At 35.3% G+C, this 20,847-nt stretch overlaps 1 protein-coding gene across 1 annotated transcript; it reads left to right on the top strand.

Moving 5' to 3' along the window:
* Nucleotides 1–393: 393 nt before the first annotated feature.
* On the top strand, nucleotides 394–10,201 carry LOC149080049 (protein fem-1 homolog C). Its single transcript, XM_089238996.1, has 4 exons — nucleotides 394–635; nucleotides 3,866–4,015; nucleotides 4,167–4,500; nucleotides 7,170–10,201. Exons 1-4 carry the CDS (start codon nucleotides 576–578, stop codon nucleotides 8,483–8,485), a joined length of 1,860 nt encoding a protein of 619 aa, XP_089095122.1. The 5' UTR covers nucleotides 394–575; the 3' UTR covers nucleotides 8,486–10,201.
* Nucleotides 10,202–20,847: the final 10,646 nt, after the last annotated feature.

The raw sequence follows: 20,847 nt of genomic DNA, 5'->3' as shown, positions 1-20,847 counted from the left end.
GGGACCAAAGGGACAGAACAATGGATTTGGCCATCTTTTTCCCTTTTTCTCACATTTCGGGGGGGGGGACCAGACCCCCAAGTCCCCCCCCCCCCCGCTACGCCCTTGAGTGTGGTGTTGTTCGAACTGTCTATTGAGCCGAAGGTTGGTGCGCTAACCACTCGGCAAATGGCGATTCTCGTTTGATTAGGGAACCCACTGAAAATTGCTACTCGTGAAATCCATTTTAGTGGCTCGTGGTGGGGTGAGCCAACGGGGTTTTGTTTAATTTTTTTTACCTAGAATTTTTAATTTTTTTCATTCGGTTCAAGGGGGTCCAAACATGCTTGGGGCCCTGGGCCCCTGATCTTCATTACGCGGTCTTGGTGCATTGGGTGAAAAACCACAATAGTCATAACTACCAAAAACATACACTGTTGCCTTGGAAAATCTGCTGGTTTTCAGTGTTCAAAAATATCGAATCCAACAACACAAGGAAAACTTTATGAATTGTTTACATTGTCGTACTTTATTTGTACATATTCAATGAATATCTCATTGGTGATTTCTCTCCGGCATTTATATGTGTGAGAGAAATGGAAGCGCGCACTATTGTATATAACTCAGCTCGAGATGGAAAATTACATCGTCTAAGGGTTTGTATTGTTAGCACGTTGATCTTCAATCTCTGACGTCTTCCCTGTGAGAAACAGGGTTTAAGCTACGGTCGCATTTTTCGCTAAATGAGAAAGAAAATCTTAGAATGCGAAAGTAATAGCCACTTTCGCAAAAATGCGTACAGGAGGTACGAAACGAAGACATCCGACCATCAATCATTACATTAGCATTGTAGCATTTTGCTAAAGCTTTCCCCCCCCCCCCTTTTCGTTTTTTTGCTAAAGGAATTTTTTATCTAGCTTAAACACTATCGTTAGATTTTCATTGGAAATTCCGACAAAGAAAATCCAACAAAGAAATTAAATGAATGGCTTTCCAAGTGAAAAAGAAAATGAAAAATGCATTAAAAATCACTTCATTTAGAAAAACACAAGTCAACTTCTATTTTGATGGTTTTGCTGAGCAATTAAAATTTATTACAAAGTATCCAAATAACATTCAAATAACCGTAATTGGTAACATAAGATTTGTGTATATAGAAAAGCAAAGCATTTACTGTGCATCATTTGTAATTAATCGTTGGAAAATCGTTAATTTTAAAACTCATTATCGAAAATCATCTTTTATTTCATTAACACAATTATATAGAAAGCTTATTCCGAACTCATTAAAAAAAAAGGTTGATTTCCCCCTTAATTTTTAACTTTAAAAAGAAAAAAAAAATTGGGACAGATTGAGTGTTGTGGGATCAGTTGACTTGAAAATGGTGTGATTAAAAGCACTTGGATTTTGTGTTTTCCTAGCATTTCATTTTTTCCGGACGTTGGGGTCATCGGTTACGAATTAGAAATGAGAAAAAGGTGGGAAAGAAAATCTTACCACATTTTAAATTTATGGAGATGGAATGAACAGATTTAGGTGGGGGGGGGGGGGGGTTACTGTTAGGGTGATAAGTAAAACTAAATATCTCCAAAGAGTTTCAATGTAATTCATTTATCCCAACATGCACATGAAATACTATAATAGAATGTATATTCTTTTTGTGTAATTTGCAGTTTTGTATCGTAATCATTTATCTTAATCATGTAATTTTGTTGTTTAATAAAACTTTTTCATAATTCCTTGATTATTATTATTTTTTAAAATTTAATGGTAACATGAATTTTTCTTTGAGTCATTTGGTATTTAAATTTGTGTTGAACCATAAAAAAAAAACTACATTGAACCTCTAATAATGGTATATGGGTATCCTTCGCTTTATGCGATTTTGATATAACACGATTTTAATTAATTTTAGAAATCGCAACCTGCAAAATTGGGCCTCAAGTTTAACTTTAATCCTGAAATTGGGCTTGCAAATTGAAGCTATAACAGTTAAATCCTCTGATGGCAAAATCTCCGTTGGGTTTGATGATGTAACTGAGACAATTATGTGAGAAATTTTCAAACACAACTCAGCAGATCTCACTGATGAACAACGTTTGGTAATATATTGACAATGCTTTAGTGCCAGGTTGCCATGGTGACTAAAACATTGGCACTTAGAATTTTTTATGCGTAATTACTAAATTGGAGTCCGAAGACAACATGTAAGTTTCCAAATTATGTCCACATGCCTACCAAGATTGAGAGGAGTCTCAAGTACCGGAAAAGTCATAGATAGCCCCTATTATTTTGGAATACTTTTCTTGAAAAAAAAATGGTTGAGAGAGAGTATATAAATTTTTTGATTTGTTAAACCTTGATAGTGAGCAATTAAGACACCTTGCTCTTAACAGGATGTCTAATGTAGAGGATATGGCCCTTGGAAGTACTTAGAAAGATCCATTGAGAACTGAAGGATTTGGTGAATTTTTTAATATAGTGCAAAAAAGTTTCTGATTTTCCCATTTTCTGTTTCTTTTCTTCTTTCCTTATCTAATGCTGACACATTTAATTTCAGAATGGGGAGATGGATAAGTGATATTGAAACAAAACAGTTGTTTATAGTGGCAAATAATTTAATCACCTTGAATAATTGTGTTCTGTTGAGAGTCCTAGAAAAATCTAGGGAATTTTCCACCATAGTTTTTGAAATTTGAAAATTCTGATTTCAAGTTCAGCCATCCCTCACTTTACACGATTAATTGGTTTTGCGAAATAGTCACGTAAGATGAAATTGCGTAAAGCAAGCTTAATTTAACATGGGTGAAGATAGGGATGTGGGATTGGTTTTTTTAGAAGGATAAAAAAAAAAACTTAACACACACAGCAAAATAATTTTCTTAATGAATTATTTATTCAAACTTATGAATAATTCTAGTGAATTTAGGCAATATATGAATTAATCGAATTGATATTTTTACTTGTCTTCACTACTTCTGGCGAAGACAAGAAGTGTGGATGTTTCTTTCATGAACAGTCTGGTCTAATAAGCTGATTACTCTTTTTAATGAAACAGTCGAGATTTGGCTGACAAGCAACATTCTTTCTCTCTTTATAAAAACTTTAGTAGCAGAGCCAGAGAATTCTGAATATTCTTTGCAAATATGAAAATTCTAATTTTATTAGAACTGCTTTTCTTGATTAAGATTTTCCTGGCATTGTCAATGTACCATTAAACGTTCATCAGTGAGATCTGGTGAGGTGTATTTGAACATTTCTCTGATGTTTGTCTCAGCTATATTAGCAAATCCAGTGGATATTGTCATCGAAGGATTTAACTATGTTACATCTTCAATTTTCAAGCCCATTTTTTTTCGAGATTAAGTTAAAACTCCAGGCCAAATTTTGCAGGTTGCTGTTACTGAAATTAACTTTTCATAACCGTGTTATAATGAAATCGCGTAAAGTAAGGGATACCTGCAGTCCTAATTTAAAATATTTTGTTAAATACTTATTTTAATTGTCAACACATGTTCATTTTAATTTTTATCATTGTATAAGACGTATGAATTTGATACCTTATGAATTTTTGATTGGATAGGTGATTTTTAATCAGTATTTTCCTTGGTTTTTAATTATTTTTTTTTATGAACAAATGCACATAAAATTTACATTATTATCTTAGCTTCTGCCAATTTTTGATCTACTAAACTTGTCTACAAGTTTACTTATTTTAACCTTTCTAATCTTCCAATCATGAATCAGTTTTATGAGTTTATTTTTCAAAAGCCATTAAATAATTTCCATCAGCATTTACTTTGGCTCTTTTCTGATTTTAAAAAATTGAAAGAACTCTGTAATAAAACTCTTTTTCATAAAAGTTATTTGAATTTTTTATTTTCAGAATTACCTGGATCGTAGACCACCTGAGGAAGTAAATAGTCTTGTTTCAGCTGTCACATTTGGTTCTACACCACTTGTAATAGCATGTCGAAATGGACACTTAGAAGTGGTACGGTATTTGATTGAAAAATGTCATGCAGATATTGAGCAGGTATTTTATTTTTTTCCTTTAGTAAATGCTTTGCAGTAAGAATGTAGTCAGTTCAAATAAGTGGGTTAAGTTAAAAAATAAAAATTCTACAAAGCAAAAAAGTATGTCACATGAACTGAATATCATGATTCAGAAAACTGTTCTTTCTCAGGTAGGCGCAGTGACTTTTGATGGAGATACGATTGAAGACGCACCTCCTTTGTGGTGTGCAGCAGCAGCAGGACACTTCTTCATTGTTAGAGCCTTGATTAACTATAATGCATCTGTCAACAGTACAACAAAAACCAATTCAACTCCATTGCGTGCTGCATGTTTTGATGGACACTATGAAATTGCAAAGTATCTTATCTATCATGGTGCAGATATTGAAATTGCCAACAAGCATGGCCATACTTGTTTGATGATAGCTTGCTATAAAGGGCACTTACGAATTTCAGAATTTCTGTTGAGGCATGGAGCTGATGTTAATAGAAAAAGTATGAAAGGTAAACAACTTCATGTCTCGCCAATCTAAACTGATAAGTTGATTTTTCCATTGTCTATGTTTTTGAACAGTAAAAATGTGGTCATAATTTTATTAGAACAAACTGAGCAGTGTGACATTCTTTATCCTGAATCCTTTGAGCTGTTGTATCTTCAGAAGTTCATCAGAATGTATAGTTTTTTATTTAAAAAAAAAAAAAAAATCAACCAGGGCATCAAAAGCCCTGTACTAGTATGTATAATGTAAGTATGATAAATAATAACACACACATGTACAAATACAAATTACTGAAAGCCTCAGTGATAACAAGAAGAATAAAAAAAAATTCATACAAATTTTGAGAAAAAATAAGTATAGTTATTTGCAATATGAAAACAAAATACCAAAAATATACTATAATATTTTTTCATAATATGGAGGGTTGAGTATCATATTTGTCTAAGAGTCAGTGGAATGCAAATTTTCATAACAAAGCATTCTTTCCTGAAAGCGCCCAAAAAATCAGTTTCCCCTTGAAATTCTTTTTTGCCTATAAGACACTTCAGCTTTCAGAAAAGAACACTTTGTTATGAAAAATTTCACTCCAGTGGCTTAGACCACTTTGCTCATGTGTACAGCGAACCCTCTATTTGATAGACTGATAAAAGCAAAGTGGGTGTTAGTTAATTCTGACTTTTTTAACTGGAAATATTCCAAACCGGTTGCAACTTCATGGCATTCTTGCCTGATCTTGAGACATTTTAACAACACCATGTTTATGATTCATTGCCTCAGGATTGTAGTGGTTATAGTAATTTTTGTCAGGGTGGGGGGGGGGGGGGAGATATAAATTTTGTCCTTCCTCCTCCACTGCAAAAGTCAATTTTATAGTTCTGTTAATTACACATGAAATCATTCTAACTTAATTTTTATTCTTATGGTAATATTGTATTACATATTGAATTTTTTTTCGTTATTGTATCTTAATATATATATACACTGCTGGCCACCGTAAATGCAACACCCTGAAGGAAGCATGCAAATAATATGAAATTTACAACATGCATTAGCGGAGGTGAGATATGCAAATGATTAGAATTTCAGCGCAGACGCACATCACGCGCGCCTGTGGCGCCACTTCAAAGCGCTATTTAAGGCTTGGAGATTTCGACGATTTGAAGTACGGCAATTGTGTTTTTCTTGTGGTTTTTTCAAAAAAACGATCAATTATGCCTCGTAGAAAACAGCGATCATCTTTTGATCAAGTATCCGAGTTCGACAGAGGAAGGATAGTGGCCTACCAAGATTGTGGATTATCTTTCAGGGAAATCGGTAGTCGTGTTGGACGAAACCAAATAACTGTAATGCGGATATGTGATCGTTGGATGCAGGAGGGTATGACGGACCGACGTGTTCAATCGCATCCACCTCAGTGCACCACTTCACGTGATGACAGGCGTATTGTGTGCATGGCAGTGACGGATCGCTCAGCCACATCACGTACCATAGCACAGCACATTCAGTCTGTACCGCATCATCCAGTGTCTGCACGTACCATTCGACGCCGTTTACAGCAGAGTGGTCTGTCCGCAAGACGTCCATTGCTTCGTCTACCCTTGACGCAGAACCACAGACGTCTCCGCCGCCAATGGTGCGATGAAAGAAGGATGTGGACGGCACAATGGAATGAAATTGTCTTTACTGACGAGTGGTCGGTAACCACGATGGTCGGATTCGAGTCTGGAGACACCGTGGAGAGAGGATGCTGAACAGCTGCGTTATGCACCGCCACACTGGTCCTGCACCGGGTATTATGGTATGGGGCGGTATTGGATATCACTCTCGCACTCCTCTAGTACGCATTGCCGGTACTTTAAAAAGCCAGCGCTACATCTCCGAGGTGTTGGAGCCAGTTGTCCTTCCTTACCTTCAGGGCTTGCCCACAGCCATATTTCAACAGGATAATGCGCGACCACACGTGGCACGCATTGTCCAAAGGTTCTTTGTCAATCGCCAGATTGAATTGCTTCCCTGGTCAGCTCGCTCTCCGGATCTTTCGCCGATAGAAAACATGTGGTCCATGGTTGCTCAACGATTGACCCAGATTACATCCCCAGCTGCCACACCAGATCAACTTTGGCAACGCGTGGAAGCTGCTTGGTCTGCTGTACCCCAAGAACACATCCAAAGTCTCTTTGAATCAATGCCGAGGCGTGTGGCAGCGGTGATCTCCAACAATGGCGGCTACTCTGGCTACTGATTTTGGCAGGAACCACACTTCACAGAAGTCTATAAATTTAATCATTTGATGCTTGGTCAACATGTTATCTACAAAATAAATATTGTTGCGATATCTCTTGTCTTTCTTGGTGTTGCAATTTGGGTGGCCAGCAGTGTATATATATATGTCATGACAAATGTGATAAATTATAGATAATCACCAATCAAAACAGTAGATGAATATGTATAATCACTGTATTTATCATAATTACCTTAACATATACACTAAAAAAAGTTTCTTCATAAAAGTTTTTAGTATTTCCCACTGCAAAAATTTGTCTTTATTGAAGATTAAAATAGATAATAATTGGTTTCTCTCTCTCTCTTATTAATTAAACAACACTTTACAATGTGTCTTTTCTCATTAAATTTCTTATAACCATTATCTCCTTCTTTTCTTTTGCCTTTCAGGTAATACTGCTCTGCATGATTGCGCAGAATCTGGTAACCTAGAAATAATGCAGCTTTTATTATATCATGGAGCAGTAATGGATGCAGATTGTCGTGGTATGACACCACTTTTATCAGCTGCAATAACTGGCCATGTTGCTATTGTTGAATACATCATCAATTCAATACCATGTGCTAAAAGTGCACAGATAGAAGCATTAGAACTTTTAGGTGCTACCTTTATGGATAAAAAACGAGATATGGCAAGAGCTCTTGATTTCTGGAGACGAGCTATGAAGCTAAGGTATGAAGATACTGATGCTCCTGTGCTCAAACCAGGCTATAAGTCACCAATCGGTAATTACATTAATGCCACAGAAGTGACATCATTTGAACAATTGGAAGAATTGATGTCTGACCCTGATGCAATGAGGATGCAAGCTTTACTGATAAGGGAGCGAATTCTTGGGCCTGCTCATCCGGATACAGCATATTACATCCGTTTTAGAGGAGCATCATATGCAGATACTGGCAATTTTGATAGATGTATACAATTGTGGATGTATGCCCTTGATGTACAGCAAACTGTTCTCGAACCTTTGAGTCCAATGACTATAAGCAGTTTGGTAGCTTTTACTGAGCTATTCTCTTATATGATGTCTGATTCATGGGCACGAACAAGAATTGTGCCTGTAGTTACTTTTCGTGATATTATGAATGTCTTTCGCAGAGTTTTAAAAGAAATGAAGACAGCTTTAAGGCATCCATGGCTTGTGAGCAATGAGGATGATAGTACTTTTCATTGTACTCTGAATGTAGCAATGCATCTCATTGGATTCATGTGTAAATTACAGCCCCATTTATCAAAAGATGATGATTTTCAAATGAAGCAAATGATATACAAAATGGTGAAAATGAATCCAAGAGGTCCTAAAGGTTGGACACCTTTACATATAGCTTGTTTTAAAGACGATTCTACAACTGGCAGGTACCCGATTTTTCCCTCTGTAGAAGTTGTAGAGCTATTACTAGAGGTGGGATCATGTCCAAATGCTATAGATCTAGATGGAAATACGCCTCTTCACATTGCTGCAATGAATAGACCATCAGCTAAACCAGTTTTTAAAGCACTTCTGAACCAGGGAGCACATCTTGATTTACGGAACATTCAGAGGGAAACTCCTCTGCAACTTTCTAATGCCCCTTGTTTGTTGGACATATATCCTCTTCAACATATGAATCTCCAGTGTTTGTGTGCAAGTTTGATACGTGATTTGAGCATCCCATTTCGTAACATAGTTCCTAAGAGAGTACAGACGTTTTTGGAAGCTCATTGATATTTTTAATGCCTGTTAATTCTAAATACTAACAATGAGAGTAATTCAGGACAATTTTAGTGTTAGTTATATATTTTACAGAAGTTTGATTATTTCTTTTACTATTTGCAATAATCTGTTTCTTACAAGAGAGAGCCAACTAGTTTTTCATGCAGTAAATTATTATAAAACAGTCACATACAATTACAGCATTTTTAGTGAGCATGTACTTACACTTATTGTTTTTTGATTGGACACCAAGATATTTTGCACGTTTTTGCATTTAATATAATCTCAATGACTAGTTTCAAAACTACAAGAACAGAATATATTGGTTTCATAATTTAAAAATGATGAAGGTTAATGGTGTGCAAGGTGATCCACCATACTGAGTAATAATCAAAAAATTGAAACTAATTTACAGAAATGGTTATGTCTGTTCATGTTCTCGAGCTTGCTTGTACACTTACCTGCCCACCTGTGAGATGAAAAATTCCAGTTTAGACATAAATTCATTTATTTAGCCATTCATAAATAGTTCTGATATGCAGAAACATTCAGGCTGATTAATTGAAAAGAAAAAAAAAACCCAAATTATTTTACCCACTTATACCTATTTTTGTTTGATAGTTTCAGAAAATTTTTCTACTGAAAATTCTCAACTCCATGTAGTTTGAAATTTCTAGGGTTTTTTCGAAATAGTCTGTATAGCTTGTGCAGTTGAGGAAATAAGAATGACCATCACATTCTGTTTCAATCCTTCATTTGTACTGATGGTATTCCATCTGCATAATTTGAATGCTTATATCACTGAAATATTTTAACAGTACTTGATGATAATCAATCAGAAATTTTAAATGAAGTTCTCTGAGTCATCTGAAAATTGGCAAAAAAAAAATTCATATTTTTTTCCCTTTGTATTAAATAGCATTTTATTTTCCTCAGTAAATAGCAAAAGCCATTTTTTCAGAGAGCCTGACACATATGTGAACCAAAACTTGCTCATCATTTGAAGTTTTCTGGGCATAATTATTTTTTTTATATTTTTTTATCATAATTTTGTGTTATTTGTTCCATAATTATATTCATTATCATTATTACTTTTTTAAAATAACCTTTTCTAAGTTTTTAAAACTCAAAGTTCAACCTTAAAATTTTGTTGATTAAATTGTCATAGGTGCTAATGTTTCCTATCTTTTTTAGTTTAATCAAAATCTTCAAGTCCGAAACCATATTTTTTCTGAATTTTCATGTCTGTATAGAAAAACCCCTAAAATATCCTTAAATTATGCTTTGAAAATCCCTCCAAAGAAAATGTGAGTCCTTGCAATATCAAAGTGGCCATGTTTTCTAGAGAAAAATATTGCCAACTGTCCCCAAATACGATACAGAAACTGAGCAAAGTTTCCATTTATTCCTAAAATCTTCAAAAAAGTTGCCAATGGCTACTGCACATCACAATGGATCAGAATGAATTCTACGAAAAAAAAATTAACTTGACAATTATGTGTGACAAATAGTCATAATAATATACTTGATTTCAGTGAAAAATAAAAAGTACACTTTGTTGAAAATATGGGAATAACTCTGACAACATAAATACGTTAGGGCCACACATATATACACATGCAACACATTCTTGCATGTATTGATTCGTTAGAAATTCCGAAGAGGAATGTATATGAGGTGTGTATATGGTTAATTGGTAGCTTGCCGCAGAGAGCAACAGACCTACAAACAGTACAAATGTAATTCAATCATAACACATCACTCACTTCACTTCTGAAATATAGGTGGCAGCACTAAAAAAGAAATCAAACACAACACTATATATGCACTCAGACTGTTAGGTACACACACAGTTACACTTCCGGCACAAACTCACTAGGTTGCAAATTGACCATAGATGGTGATAGACCTGAGTTGTGCTCGGTTTGAAAGAAAGTTAAGTAGTAGTCACCACCCAGCCCCTCATCTGGGGTAATGGCTAAAATTTATAATTGTAGATAGAGCCTGGGCGGTGCACTGTATGAGTGAAGTAGTAGTAGTCTTTGATAGCCTTATCTGGTTTCCACATTCTTTTCAATTGCTCTGACAAGAATTTAATGAGACTTCCATTGGCCTGAAGGAAACTATTCTTCAGTTCTTTACAGCCAGTGATAAAAATTTATCAAGGAAAGTGCATTACCTTTGACTCTGTTGACATGTATGTCATTTGTTTTCTCACTTTATGACTGCACAGCTTGTTTGAGCTTTTGTAAATATTTGCACGTTATTTCATGGAATGATTGAGCCCTTGTTCACATTGTTGATAAATCAAGATTCAACTTGCGTGATGATAATTGTTGTTAGCTTCTGTAGGACGAACCAGGAACATGTGGTATCTTCCATTAAATTGAAGAGAACTCTGTGATTTATCAGTGAGGGCTTGGGTAGTGTACATGCACTCTTGCACATGTTCTAGAGAAGCGATGTTAATGTTTTACTTAAGGGTAATGAATAAATATAGTTTTTTGAGGAACTGCTTATAGCAGCAGTTCTCAACCTTTTTTAACTCATGGAGCCCAGTAGGCCTATTTTTTTATTTATTCATCAAGGTTACTGATTTATTTTTGTTATTAAAAAATATTAATAATTATATTTTTTTAATATTTTTATTTTTATTTTCCTGGAGCGGAGTTCCCGAGGAGTTCACACAGAGCACCAGTTGAGAACTGCTGGCTCATAGTATATAATGATATAGTTGTACAAAAGCACTACCAACAGGTAATAGAGAGTAATGCTCAACCTTGGTTCAATTTAATATATCACTTTGATGTGAGATAAAGTGAAAATATGCAAAGAATGAATTGCCTATCACATCTTCAGACTTGAACTGCATAATGCTCAGGGCTGTATAATAAGGGCTGTCTTGTGTTGCACCAGAGTTGGTATCAGCTGATACAATGCATGATGTTGCTGCTTTGACAGAACCAAGTAAATCTGCTTTGCTACCTTGTTAATTATGATAGTTTGCAACCATTGTACTGCCCATTTTACTGAATTCTTTCAAAAGTTATCTTTTTGATTATTGTCATTAGTGTTGGCATATTTATGGATTTGCTTCATTCAACTATTTAAAAATTTAAATGAAAAAATTTAATTTTTTTATGGAGTAACTTCTACTGAGAATACTTTTCTTGGATCCACTCAGTTGAAACACAAACGTTAAATTTTATTGGGCTATAAGTCCAATAAAATTTAACTAACATTTGTGTTAACCAACTTAAGACAGATAATTTCAATTACCTTTTGAACTTACTGATAACTTTTGGTTGGTTTTTACCACCACTACTCATTAGTTTATCACTAATTAGCCTACCTATCACCAACATTTGAATAAGGTGTGACTTTCAGAAGTGTTGACTTCATTATTACTAGATGTGTGATATGGAAACCATTTGCAGGCCAGAAACAGGTGTGGATCCAGAGGGGGAAGATGCTACCCCCCAAAAGCCATAGATACCATGAAATATAATGGTTTTATCTTGTAAAATATGGGAAGTTTACTGTACATCCTTTATGCTCCAACTAATTCACCCTCTGCAATATATATGCCTGGATCCGTGCCTGACCAGAAAGAAGTGTACCTGTCGTGTTTTATGTTTTTATATCATTCTTTAGGAACATCTTTAGTAGGCCTCAAATGTCAAGATGAGCCTGGCAATCTTACAACTACTCATTGGTTTATCACTAATTAGCATTACTATCACCAACACGAATTATCAAAACACCACAATCGCATGCTACTGCTGCTAAAAGATGATTAATGAGAAATCACTCATTTAAAACAGCAAAATAAACAACTGAAATATAAAGTAAAAATGACTCTAATACAGCAGGGGCAAAAAGGTATCAGAGCAGTGACCTCATACAGCAGCTCTGAGACCCACACCCACTAAACCAAGGTGGCAAGCACAACTTGAAAGGGATGAAATGGCCCTTACTACATAGTCCTGATAATGCTGCCTTGGCAGAAAAATTGCTGGACAGCAGCTACATCAGTTATGCTTTATGACTTATAAACAGTTGATTGAAGAATGAGTTCAACTTTTATCTTGAATCTTCCAATTTTGTATGTAGCCCAGGGCTGGATCCAGGTGCCAGGTCACCATGGCGACTAAAAAATTGGTATTCGTGCCTAAAACTTTCTTTGCGTAGTTACTAAATTGCAGGCTGACAGTAGCACAAAATGTTTGGAATTTGTAGCAGCATTTCTGCCAACATGAAAGAGGGTCCCTATGCCCTGTAAAGGTCAAAAGAAGCATTATTTTGGATCTTTTTCTTGGTGTAAAATTTTTTTCTGGCACCTAGATTTTTTTGAAATCTGTCCAGCCCTGATATAGCTAATACAAAGAAAAAGCTCTGAAATGATAATACCCATTTAAACAAAAAGATATACATCAGTTGATGACTACTAGTGTTGCTATGTTTGTGAATTGGAAGATCATGGTTGGGTGCATTTAGTTTTGGAAAAAAAAAGGAAATTAGTTTTTCAGATACACTGTCTGTTTCATGACAGTTAATTCCAAAAAAGATAGGAGATAGACAAGATGTATGTGTTCAACCTACAAGTATTGTTGAGATTGAGCATGAACAAAAACACAATAATTTAATCATTTGTTAATTTCTTTGTAGTCAGTTATTTTATTCAAGTATAACATTTTTTTAGAGAATTTTCTAGACTAGAAAAAGTACCTAAGTTATAAAAATTTCACTTAAAATTCAGCTTTCCCATAACTGCCTTAAGGAACTGATGAGTATTGTAAATTTTGCTTAATGGCATTGCGCTTCATCAATATGATCAAAATTAATAGTACATTTTTTGCCTGTTATATTTGATTGTTGTTTGGACATTTTAAGTTAGTTTTCCCTGTTTTTGTTGTTTTATTTTTTAAAGAGAGATTTTACAAAGCAAAAATATGGTTTTTGACTTTTTAATCATGAAAAAGTGTGTTTTTTCTTTGAACGTTATTAGTTGTTAGCATACAGTAAACATGACACAAAATCTGTTCTCTTTGTGATTGTAAATACTGTAAATAATGTAAAGCAGAGGTCTTCAACCTTTTTCCAGTTGCGAGCACTGTTTGTACCCATAATCAAAAGAAGAGCTCAATTATGGTAAGTTTAACTTACAAATGCATGAAATTAGGATAATTTCAACCCTTGAATGTAATTTGTATCAGGTGTTTAATTGGAACGTTTATTAAATGCTTGTCCATATGCGAGCTCATGTCTGCTCGAGCAGACATGGCCATTGAGCACTTTGGGTACTTCAGAGAGCACCATATTACTCGCGAGTAACTGGTTGAAGATGGCTGATGTAGAGCATGTATACAAAATTAGACTGATAAGCTGAGCCATTCTACAGGCCCAATGTGTGACATTCAAAAATATGTAGTAGATTATAGAAATGTTTCAGTAAATTCTATGATTCGTCGTTTTCCTTTCCTTTGGCTAAAACACAATATATTTGCATTATTCAATGTGCATTTATACAATTAAAAGTGTTTTTCTACCTAATCATAATCAAAAGCATGTGTGATATGTTCAATTAACTTCATTTTTATTGATTTGACAATGCATTTTTATGCTGAAATATTTATGAAATTAATTGTAGAAGTATATGTGTTGATGTATTGTTGATGTGGTATTTGATAAAAAAAAACAACAAATTTTTATTAAATTAAATTAATTTGTTTACTCACCACCAAATAAGCTTCAGAATAGTTAAAAATAATTGAACATATAATACCGTTGAAGAGTGATAAATTCAAAAATGTGATAAATTTACTTGAGTAATGCTTCAGTCAGGGTCTAAATATATAAGATTGCTAATACAACTAGGTTGTTCAACTATCAGCAGCATGAACAGAGATACAGGGGTGAGGGTGGAGGGGGCATGACGCAGCATCAATGGTGGTGTGTTGAGTGATTCTAACGTAAATGCATATATCTGTATGCCAGAAGTAAAGGGCACCATGTCACAAAGAGGAAATTTTACAGCAGAGCCATTTAAAGATGTTTTTCAATATGTCCCTTTGTGGAGTTCACTTGTTTTACAAAATGAATATCTGTTATTTATTGACATAGGACTTAGTGTCCAATATCTATGTGTAGTGTGAAAGTACTACAAATTAGCATTATCGCAATAGTGACGAAAAATGGACATGTTGCTCTTTACCTCCGGCATAAAAATATATGAATTTCATTATCGTGCCCCCCCCTTTCCCACAGACTTTACATCATAATCATTGTGGTCAGTTTTCCAAGTCTGTTTCTGCTGATGAGCAACAGTACTGCTTATTTAGTTTCGTCTTGTATTGACTATTAAAAGACTCATTTGTATCAATCTGAATTTCACAAATTAAGTATATTTTGAAGTGAATTTTCTAAATAACTGTCTTCCTAAATCATGGTGACTGAAGAGACAATATCAGTTGCTTTGTTCTTGACCTGAAAAAAATACCCTCATAAGTAAAAATAAGTTATTTTGGGGCTTTTGTCAATGAGAATATGCGAGTGCAAATAAAAATGATTAAAATTTTGCTTTCATGGTGGATGTTATGATGATACACCAATATTATATTGCACGTATAAATATGTATGAATGGATCCAAGCATATTTATGTAGAACCCATGCATTTTTTTATGAGTAAAAAGTTTACTAAATTTTCCATAGATGCCCTAAAATTTAATGAACATATCTTAAAGATAAAAAGTTATTTTTATTGCTTTAATGTATTTGTGATAGTTTGAATGGCAGTACATTGATTATCTTCAAGCATTGGCTGGTGCTTGGAGAAATAAAAATAGAAAATTATATATAATACCCTCTCAGGTCTTATTATTTAACACTCTGTTCTCTGTAACCCAAGTTTTATTCAGATGTAACTTTGGGTTTTTTTTATCAAACTTGTCATATTCGGTCACAGCCCATGTATTAAATTGCACAGCACACGTACATTGAATTGTTTGTTCCTTATGATTAATACAAGGATTAGGAAAAATAATGCTAATGCTCCCAAGTTTTTTAGTGATGTTGGAGTTTGGTGTACGTCAATTGATAGTAACGTCCCTTTTACCGCTATTAGCAATGGCTGTGGTGCTGTGAACCACTGCTAGTCAACATTTTTCTAACTTGTGCCAACATCAGGAAAGGAGGGGATTTCATTCATGCTAGAGTAGAAAACGAAAGAACACTCCCTTCCCCTTGAGAGAAAAAAAGTAAAGGTGTTCTCAAGGTTTCTCTTGGTTCTCCCCAAGAGAAAAATCTACGTACGCCACTGAATGCAACAAGGACATATCTTAAATGTGTCATTTCTCTAATAATATGAATTTTCCATTCATACCACTCATTTTTTTTCACCATTTTTCCCATTTATTGTTATGGGCTTAAAGCTAAGTCGACACTTATCTTGTCGGATACAACAAATTCAAATCGCAAGATGTCTTCATTTACAAGCAAAAGTTCTTTCTGTTCTTTCTTGCTGAGTAATACAATGGTATTTCTCTATCAACAAATACCTAGCGTACAGTACAGTATTTTCAAAATTTTGTGGAAACCTTCAACTGTCTTTTACGGGGCCACACGTGCCGCAGGTTAGCCCCTTCCGGCTGTATACCAATGCAGGGGTGGGAACTCTGCGTCAAAATTGGCATCAAGTGTCATCCTGCTCTAATAGTGTATATTCATATTTTCTGCACCAAATTATGTTTGTTAGTACATGTTACTGCCAAAGCCCGGAAATTGGCCAGTTCGCTAAGTAGCCGGTGCTCCCTGGCTGAAGTCCGATAACAAAAGACATGATTCGGGATCATTGTCAAGTTGATCAAGTGTATTTTCCGTGATAATTATTTCCACGCTAGTTATGGTAACCCATCAAACCGCAGTCACGATGCGGTAACCATTTTCCCCTCAAAATTTGGTAGAAGAAACTGTTTCTGTAATTATTTTTATATTTTTTCTCTCGTCACAGGAGCTAATCCAATACAGCAGCTATATATAGACATATATTACAAGTTGGAGATAAAAAAAAATGAATTTGGCTCCTACTGGGTCGTCTCACATCAGTACATCGAGTTGGTCAGGGATCACCTGTCAATTCGCGAATTGGCCACACTTCGGAATTTGGCAGTAACATATATATTTCTTTCGTCTCTTTTAGAGCTCGAGGTACTTTTGTACCTGCCTTATATGTATCAATGCCGATGACACGCTGAGCACGTCAAAGAACGGACAAGAACGCCTAAAAATTTGGTACCCGCGTGCTGCAGAAGCATTCGAGCACTTGCCAAAGACAGGGTTTAACATTAAGATATATCATTGACGAAATCGATAAAAAAACTCCAAGAAAGGTTCATCCATTCTAGGAAACATTGGAGACGGGCCCCTCAAAGAAAGTGAAGAGATACTTTATGACAGGCCCGTAACGAGCAGGGTCGCAACTAGAAATGAAAACTTACTGTCACCAGAGGCAAATACCCATTATTTTGAACGAAAAAGAATTAATCTCGACGCTGTCCCTGGTCAACGCCCGAGGTACCAGATTTCCCCGTCCTACCTTGTTGCGGCTCTGCAAACGAGACCTATAAAAATAAGTAAACATGCTCGATATGTTAAGAATCAAGATTATGGCGCCTATTGGTTGAAATTTTCAACTTTTATAAAATATCTTTTATAAAACTTCATAGTGTAATTCCGGCCTTAAGCCCGGATTATACTATAAAAATTTTATAATAATTCTTTTAAAAATGCAACCAATAAGCTGCCGGGTTACTAATTTATTGGTTGCTTTTTTTCAAGTTTTATAAAATAACTTTCATAAACCTTTTAGAGTGAAATCCCATCCGTAGATTAGTCACTTCTGAAATTTCAACTTTAGTTTTGTACTCAATATCGTGTAAAAAATACTTGTAGATATCGGGGGGGGGGCAGTTAAAGTTGCCATATTTACATCTCTCAAGAAAACGGAGGGATAGACGTATGTGGGTACATTATATTAATGAATAGGGACTTTCATGTTGTGTTTTTAAGGGTATTTTTGGCAAATAATTAAAAAAATTCCGTGCAAAATCATCTTTAAAAAGTAGCCAAAGATGCGGGCGAATTCGCTCCGCATCGTGTGAATAGCTCCGAATGCGGACGACGTCCGGATCCGCATGAACATTTCCTAGGTGCGGGGAAATTTCGGCTCGTCTGAAAGGCTCAGTATATTCCAATTGTTAAAACTTCTTCCGGACCCGCATCCGCTCCGTGTGAAAGGCCTCTAACGATTTGTTTGTCAACCTATGCAAGATCTTTAGTCAGCGCGATAGTGGTTATACGGTTGAACATGACCTGTTCCGCCAAACGAAAGGGGGTGATAGATGAGCCCAAGTGGAACATGAAACACCCTACCAACCGTGTTCTATCTTGAACCGTTTCCGAGTCATGGTGGATAATCGATTATGGAAACAAAATGCATCAAGTCTGAAAAAAACCCAAATTTGTGATGTTCGAGATAGGAGAGGGTTGGCAGGGTGTTTCATGTTCAACTTGGGATTGTCGATCACCCCCTTCCGTTTGGCAGGACAGGTCACGTTCACTCTGTATACTGTATATCAGTGTTTTCCAAAGTGGGAAATATCGCCCAGAAGTTTCGAGTATAACATAGGATCCTATGGGTTCGTTTGAGTTAGGGGGCGGTGAGAAAAAAAGTTTCTCAAGAAAAGGACGATGGAACAAAAAGTGTGGAAAACTATGCTGTATATCCTCTGAAAGCGAAACTCCTATTGCAGTGGTTTTCAAAGAGTGCGTCGCCAGCCATTGTGAGTAGCTCGCGGTGAACTGGTGATATTGATGTGTGTCTGTTTGATGCTTTGATGCAATTCTGTGTTCAATTCTGAGACTATTCTGGGAGGTCGTGAATAAACGTCTCAAACTACCTCCTAGATACAGAAGGTATACTTTAGTAGGACAGTGGTTCTCAACCTTTTTTTGTCCATGGCCCCCTTTCAACCATTTCTCATTTCTGTGGCCCCCCTTGCGAACATGACTAACTTTCTACCCCCTCCCCCGTTTTCTCATTAGAAGATAGTTATTCAAAAATTGTCTGAAGTGTAAATGTTTTTGAATTTAATTTTTAATTAATGAAAATAACGAAAAAGCAAAATGAACAGAATACACAAAAAAAAAAAAAAAAAAAAAAATAGAATACATTATTTTTAATCAATGTAAACTCTGGACTGGAAGACGATACAATGTCATCAAGTTATTGTACTGGATGAAATTTGTATTATTTCCAAATTAGTTTTTTTTTGTGTAAAAGATTATGGTTTCATTGAGAAATGTCAGTTGTAGCTTCTAAAATATTCATCATTGGAATGATAAAACGGCAAAAACTGGTAGCAAGCAGTTTTGTTAATTTTATTCTCTTCATGCGGGTAAAAGTAGTAATGAGGGAGTAGCCACACAAATGAATCACAATTGAAAAGTTCAACCTTTCACATCGTTTTCAACAATAATACATGTACTAAGGATATAGGTTCATGTTGTAGTCCTACTATGAATTTAAAAAAATGAACTAAAATACGTGCGAAAACTTTTTTACTATTTGTTTGAACCATTCATTCCAGAGAAATCATGTACGCAGTGACAAAACTGTTCGTGTGAACATAATAATGATTCATTATCAGGATTTTAAGCTTATCGGAAAATATAAATAATCAGATTCTCAAATAAGAAAATTATCAGTTTGTTGACTTCAATTTCGATATGGTGAAAATCTGATATTTCATTGGATGACAAGCTACCTTCAAGTGGCTTTTTTTTTCATAATGTGACCGCTCTCTCGCAGGTGAACGAAGCAACTTGCGTGTTGGCTTAAACACAACACAATTTTTCACATAAGAGTCCGAAATATATTTAATATACAGAACGCATAGGTAACGGGGCATATGGCATTTTACTGGCGAACCATTGGTCCTAGAGGCATACTTCCAGTTGGAAAAAGTACCCGAATAATGTGTAGTACTCAGATATTTGATTCATGTTGCCAGGGGTTACATAGTTATTAAAATAAAAATGTTAACTTTTTATGCGGACACCCTGTGCCCCAAAACCCAATTGGAAAGTTGTTTCCTGGTCTAAAACAAAAAAATTCAACGTGTCTAAGTTCAAATTTTCACTGAGATATTCGAAGAAAGTTGGAAAAAACAGCATTAAATGAGGGGAAAGCATTTTACCCGCATTAAATGCTGTTTTTCCCCAAATTTCCTCAATTTTTTGAATTCGTATGTCTCTGTGAATATTTCACTAAGAAACGTGAAATTATTTTAGTTGGCATCGGGAAAGACAGAGCAACAACTTCTTTATTGGGTTCTTTGGCACACGGGGGCGGTATAAAAAGTTGTTTTTTTTATTTTATAGCTATACAACCCCTTACAACATGAATGGCATATCTGAGTTGGACACGTGATTTGGATACTTTTTCCAGTTGGGTATGTCTTTAAGACTAATGGCTCACCATTAAAGTGCCATACGCCCTGTTACCCATGCAGTTTCCAAATACACGTAAAAAAATAGTTTGAGACGAAATACACAGTCAACTCTCATTTTAACAAATACCATTATAACGGGAAAAACATCGTTTTAACGAAAACTTTTCTAATCCCTCTGATAGGATTACATAGGAACAATATAAAAATCTGCAATTCCTTTGTAACGAAATTTCGTTATTACGAATTTTCGGATTTTTACGAGATTTCTCGGGTCTCTTGGAGTTCCGGTCTAATGGGGTTTGACCAAAGCGTATTAATAAAGGGTCTTTAATACGCTTTGGGTTTGACTGTATTTCCCCCAAAAAAAATCTGACATTTTTGCACTAAAGTAATTGAACTTCGACAATTTGATCTGAAAACAATCCTTTTTATAATGATTATGTCCTTCTTACTTTTATAAATTTGGGAAGGAAACAAAAGGAAGAAAGGGTGGGGAGAAAAAAAGAAAAATGGCCAAGACGGGCTCGGTTGTGCGTAAATGCCTCTAAATTCCACTTGTGCGCAAGGGGATTCGTGCCTCACTCTCAGTTTTATGACAAAATTTCACATTTATGACTTTCGACTACGGGCACGATTAATCTCTATATATACAACTTTCAATATTAAAATATTTCATTTATACGAAGCACAATTTCAATTATTTGGCATTTTCATTTTGACTCGAACTCAAAATCTTTGGCATTTAGACATCATTTCCAACTATCAAATCCAAGCAGTCTTTGCAGATTGTGAAAACGCGCCGCTGAATTGGTTTTGCATGCGTATTATCAACAGTAAAAACCATAAATTTTTGGTTGACAGAT

This window comes from Pholcus phalangioides, unplaced genomic scaffold (genome assembly GCF_987345545.1).
Source record: "Pholcus phalangioides strain wild (caught in Gottingen) unplaced genomic scaffold, Ppha-v1.0 ptg000011l_1, whole genome shotgun sequence".
NCBI classification, from domain to species: domain Eukaryota; kingdom Metazoa; phylum Arthropoda; class Arachnida; order Araneae; family Pholcidae; genus Pholcus; species Pholcus phalangioides.
Note: the sequence above shows the minus strand (reverse complement) of the source record. Positions and strands in the feature narration are given on the sequence as shown.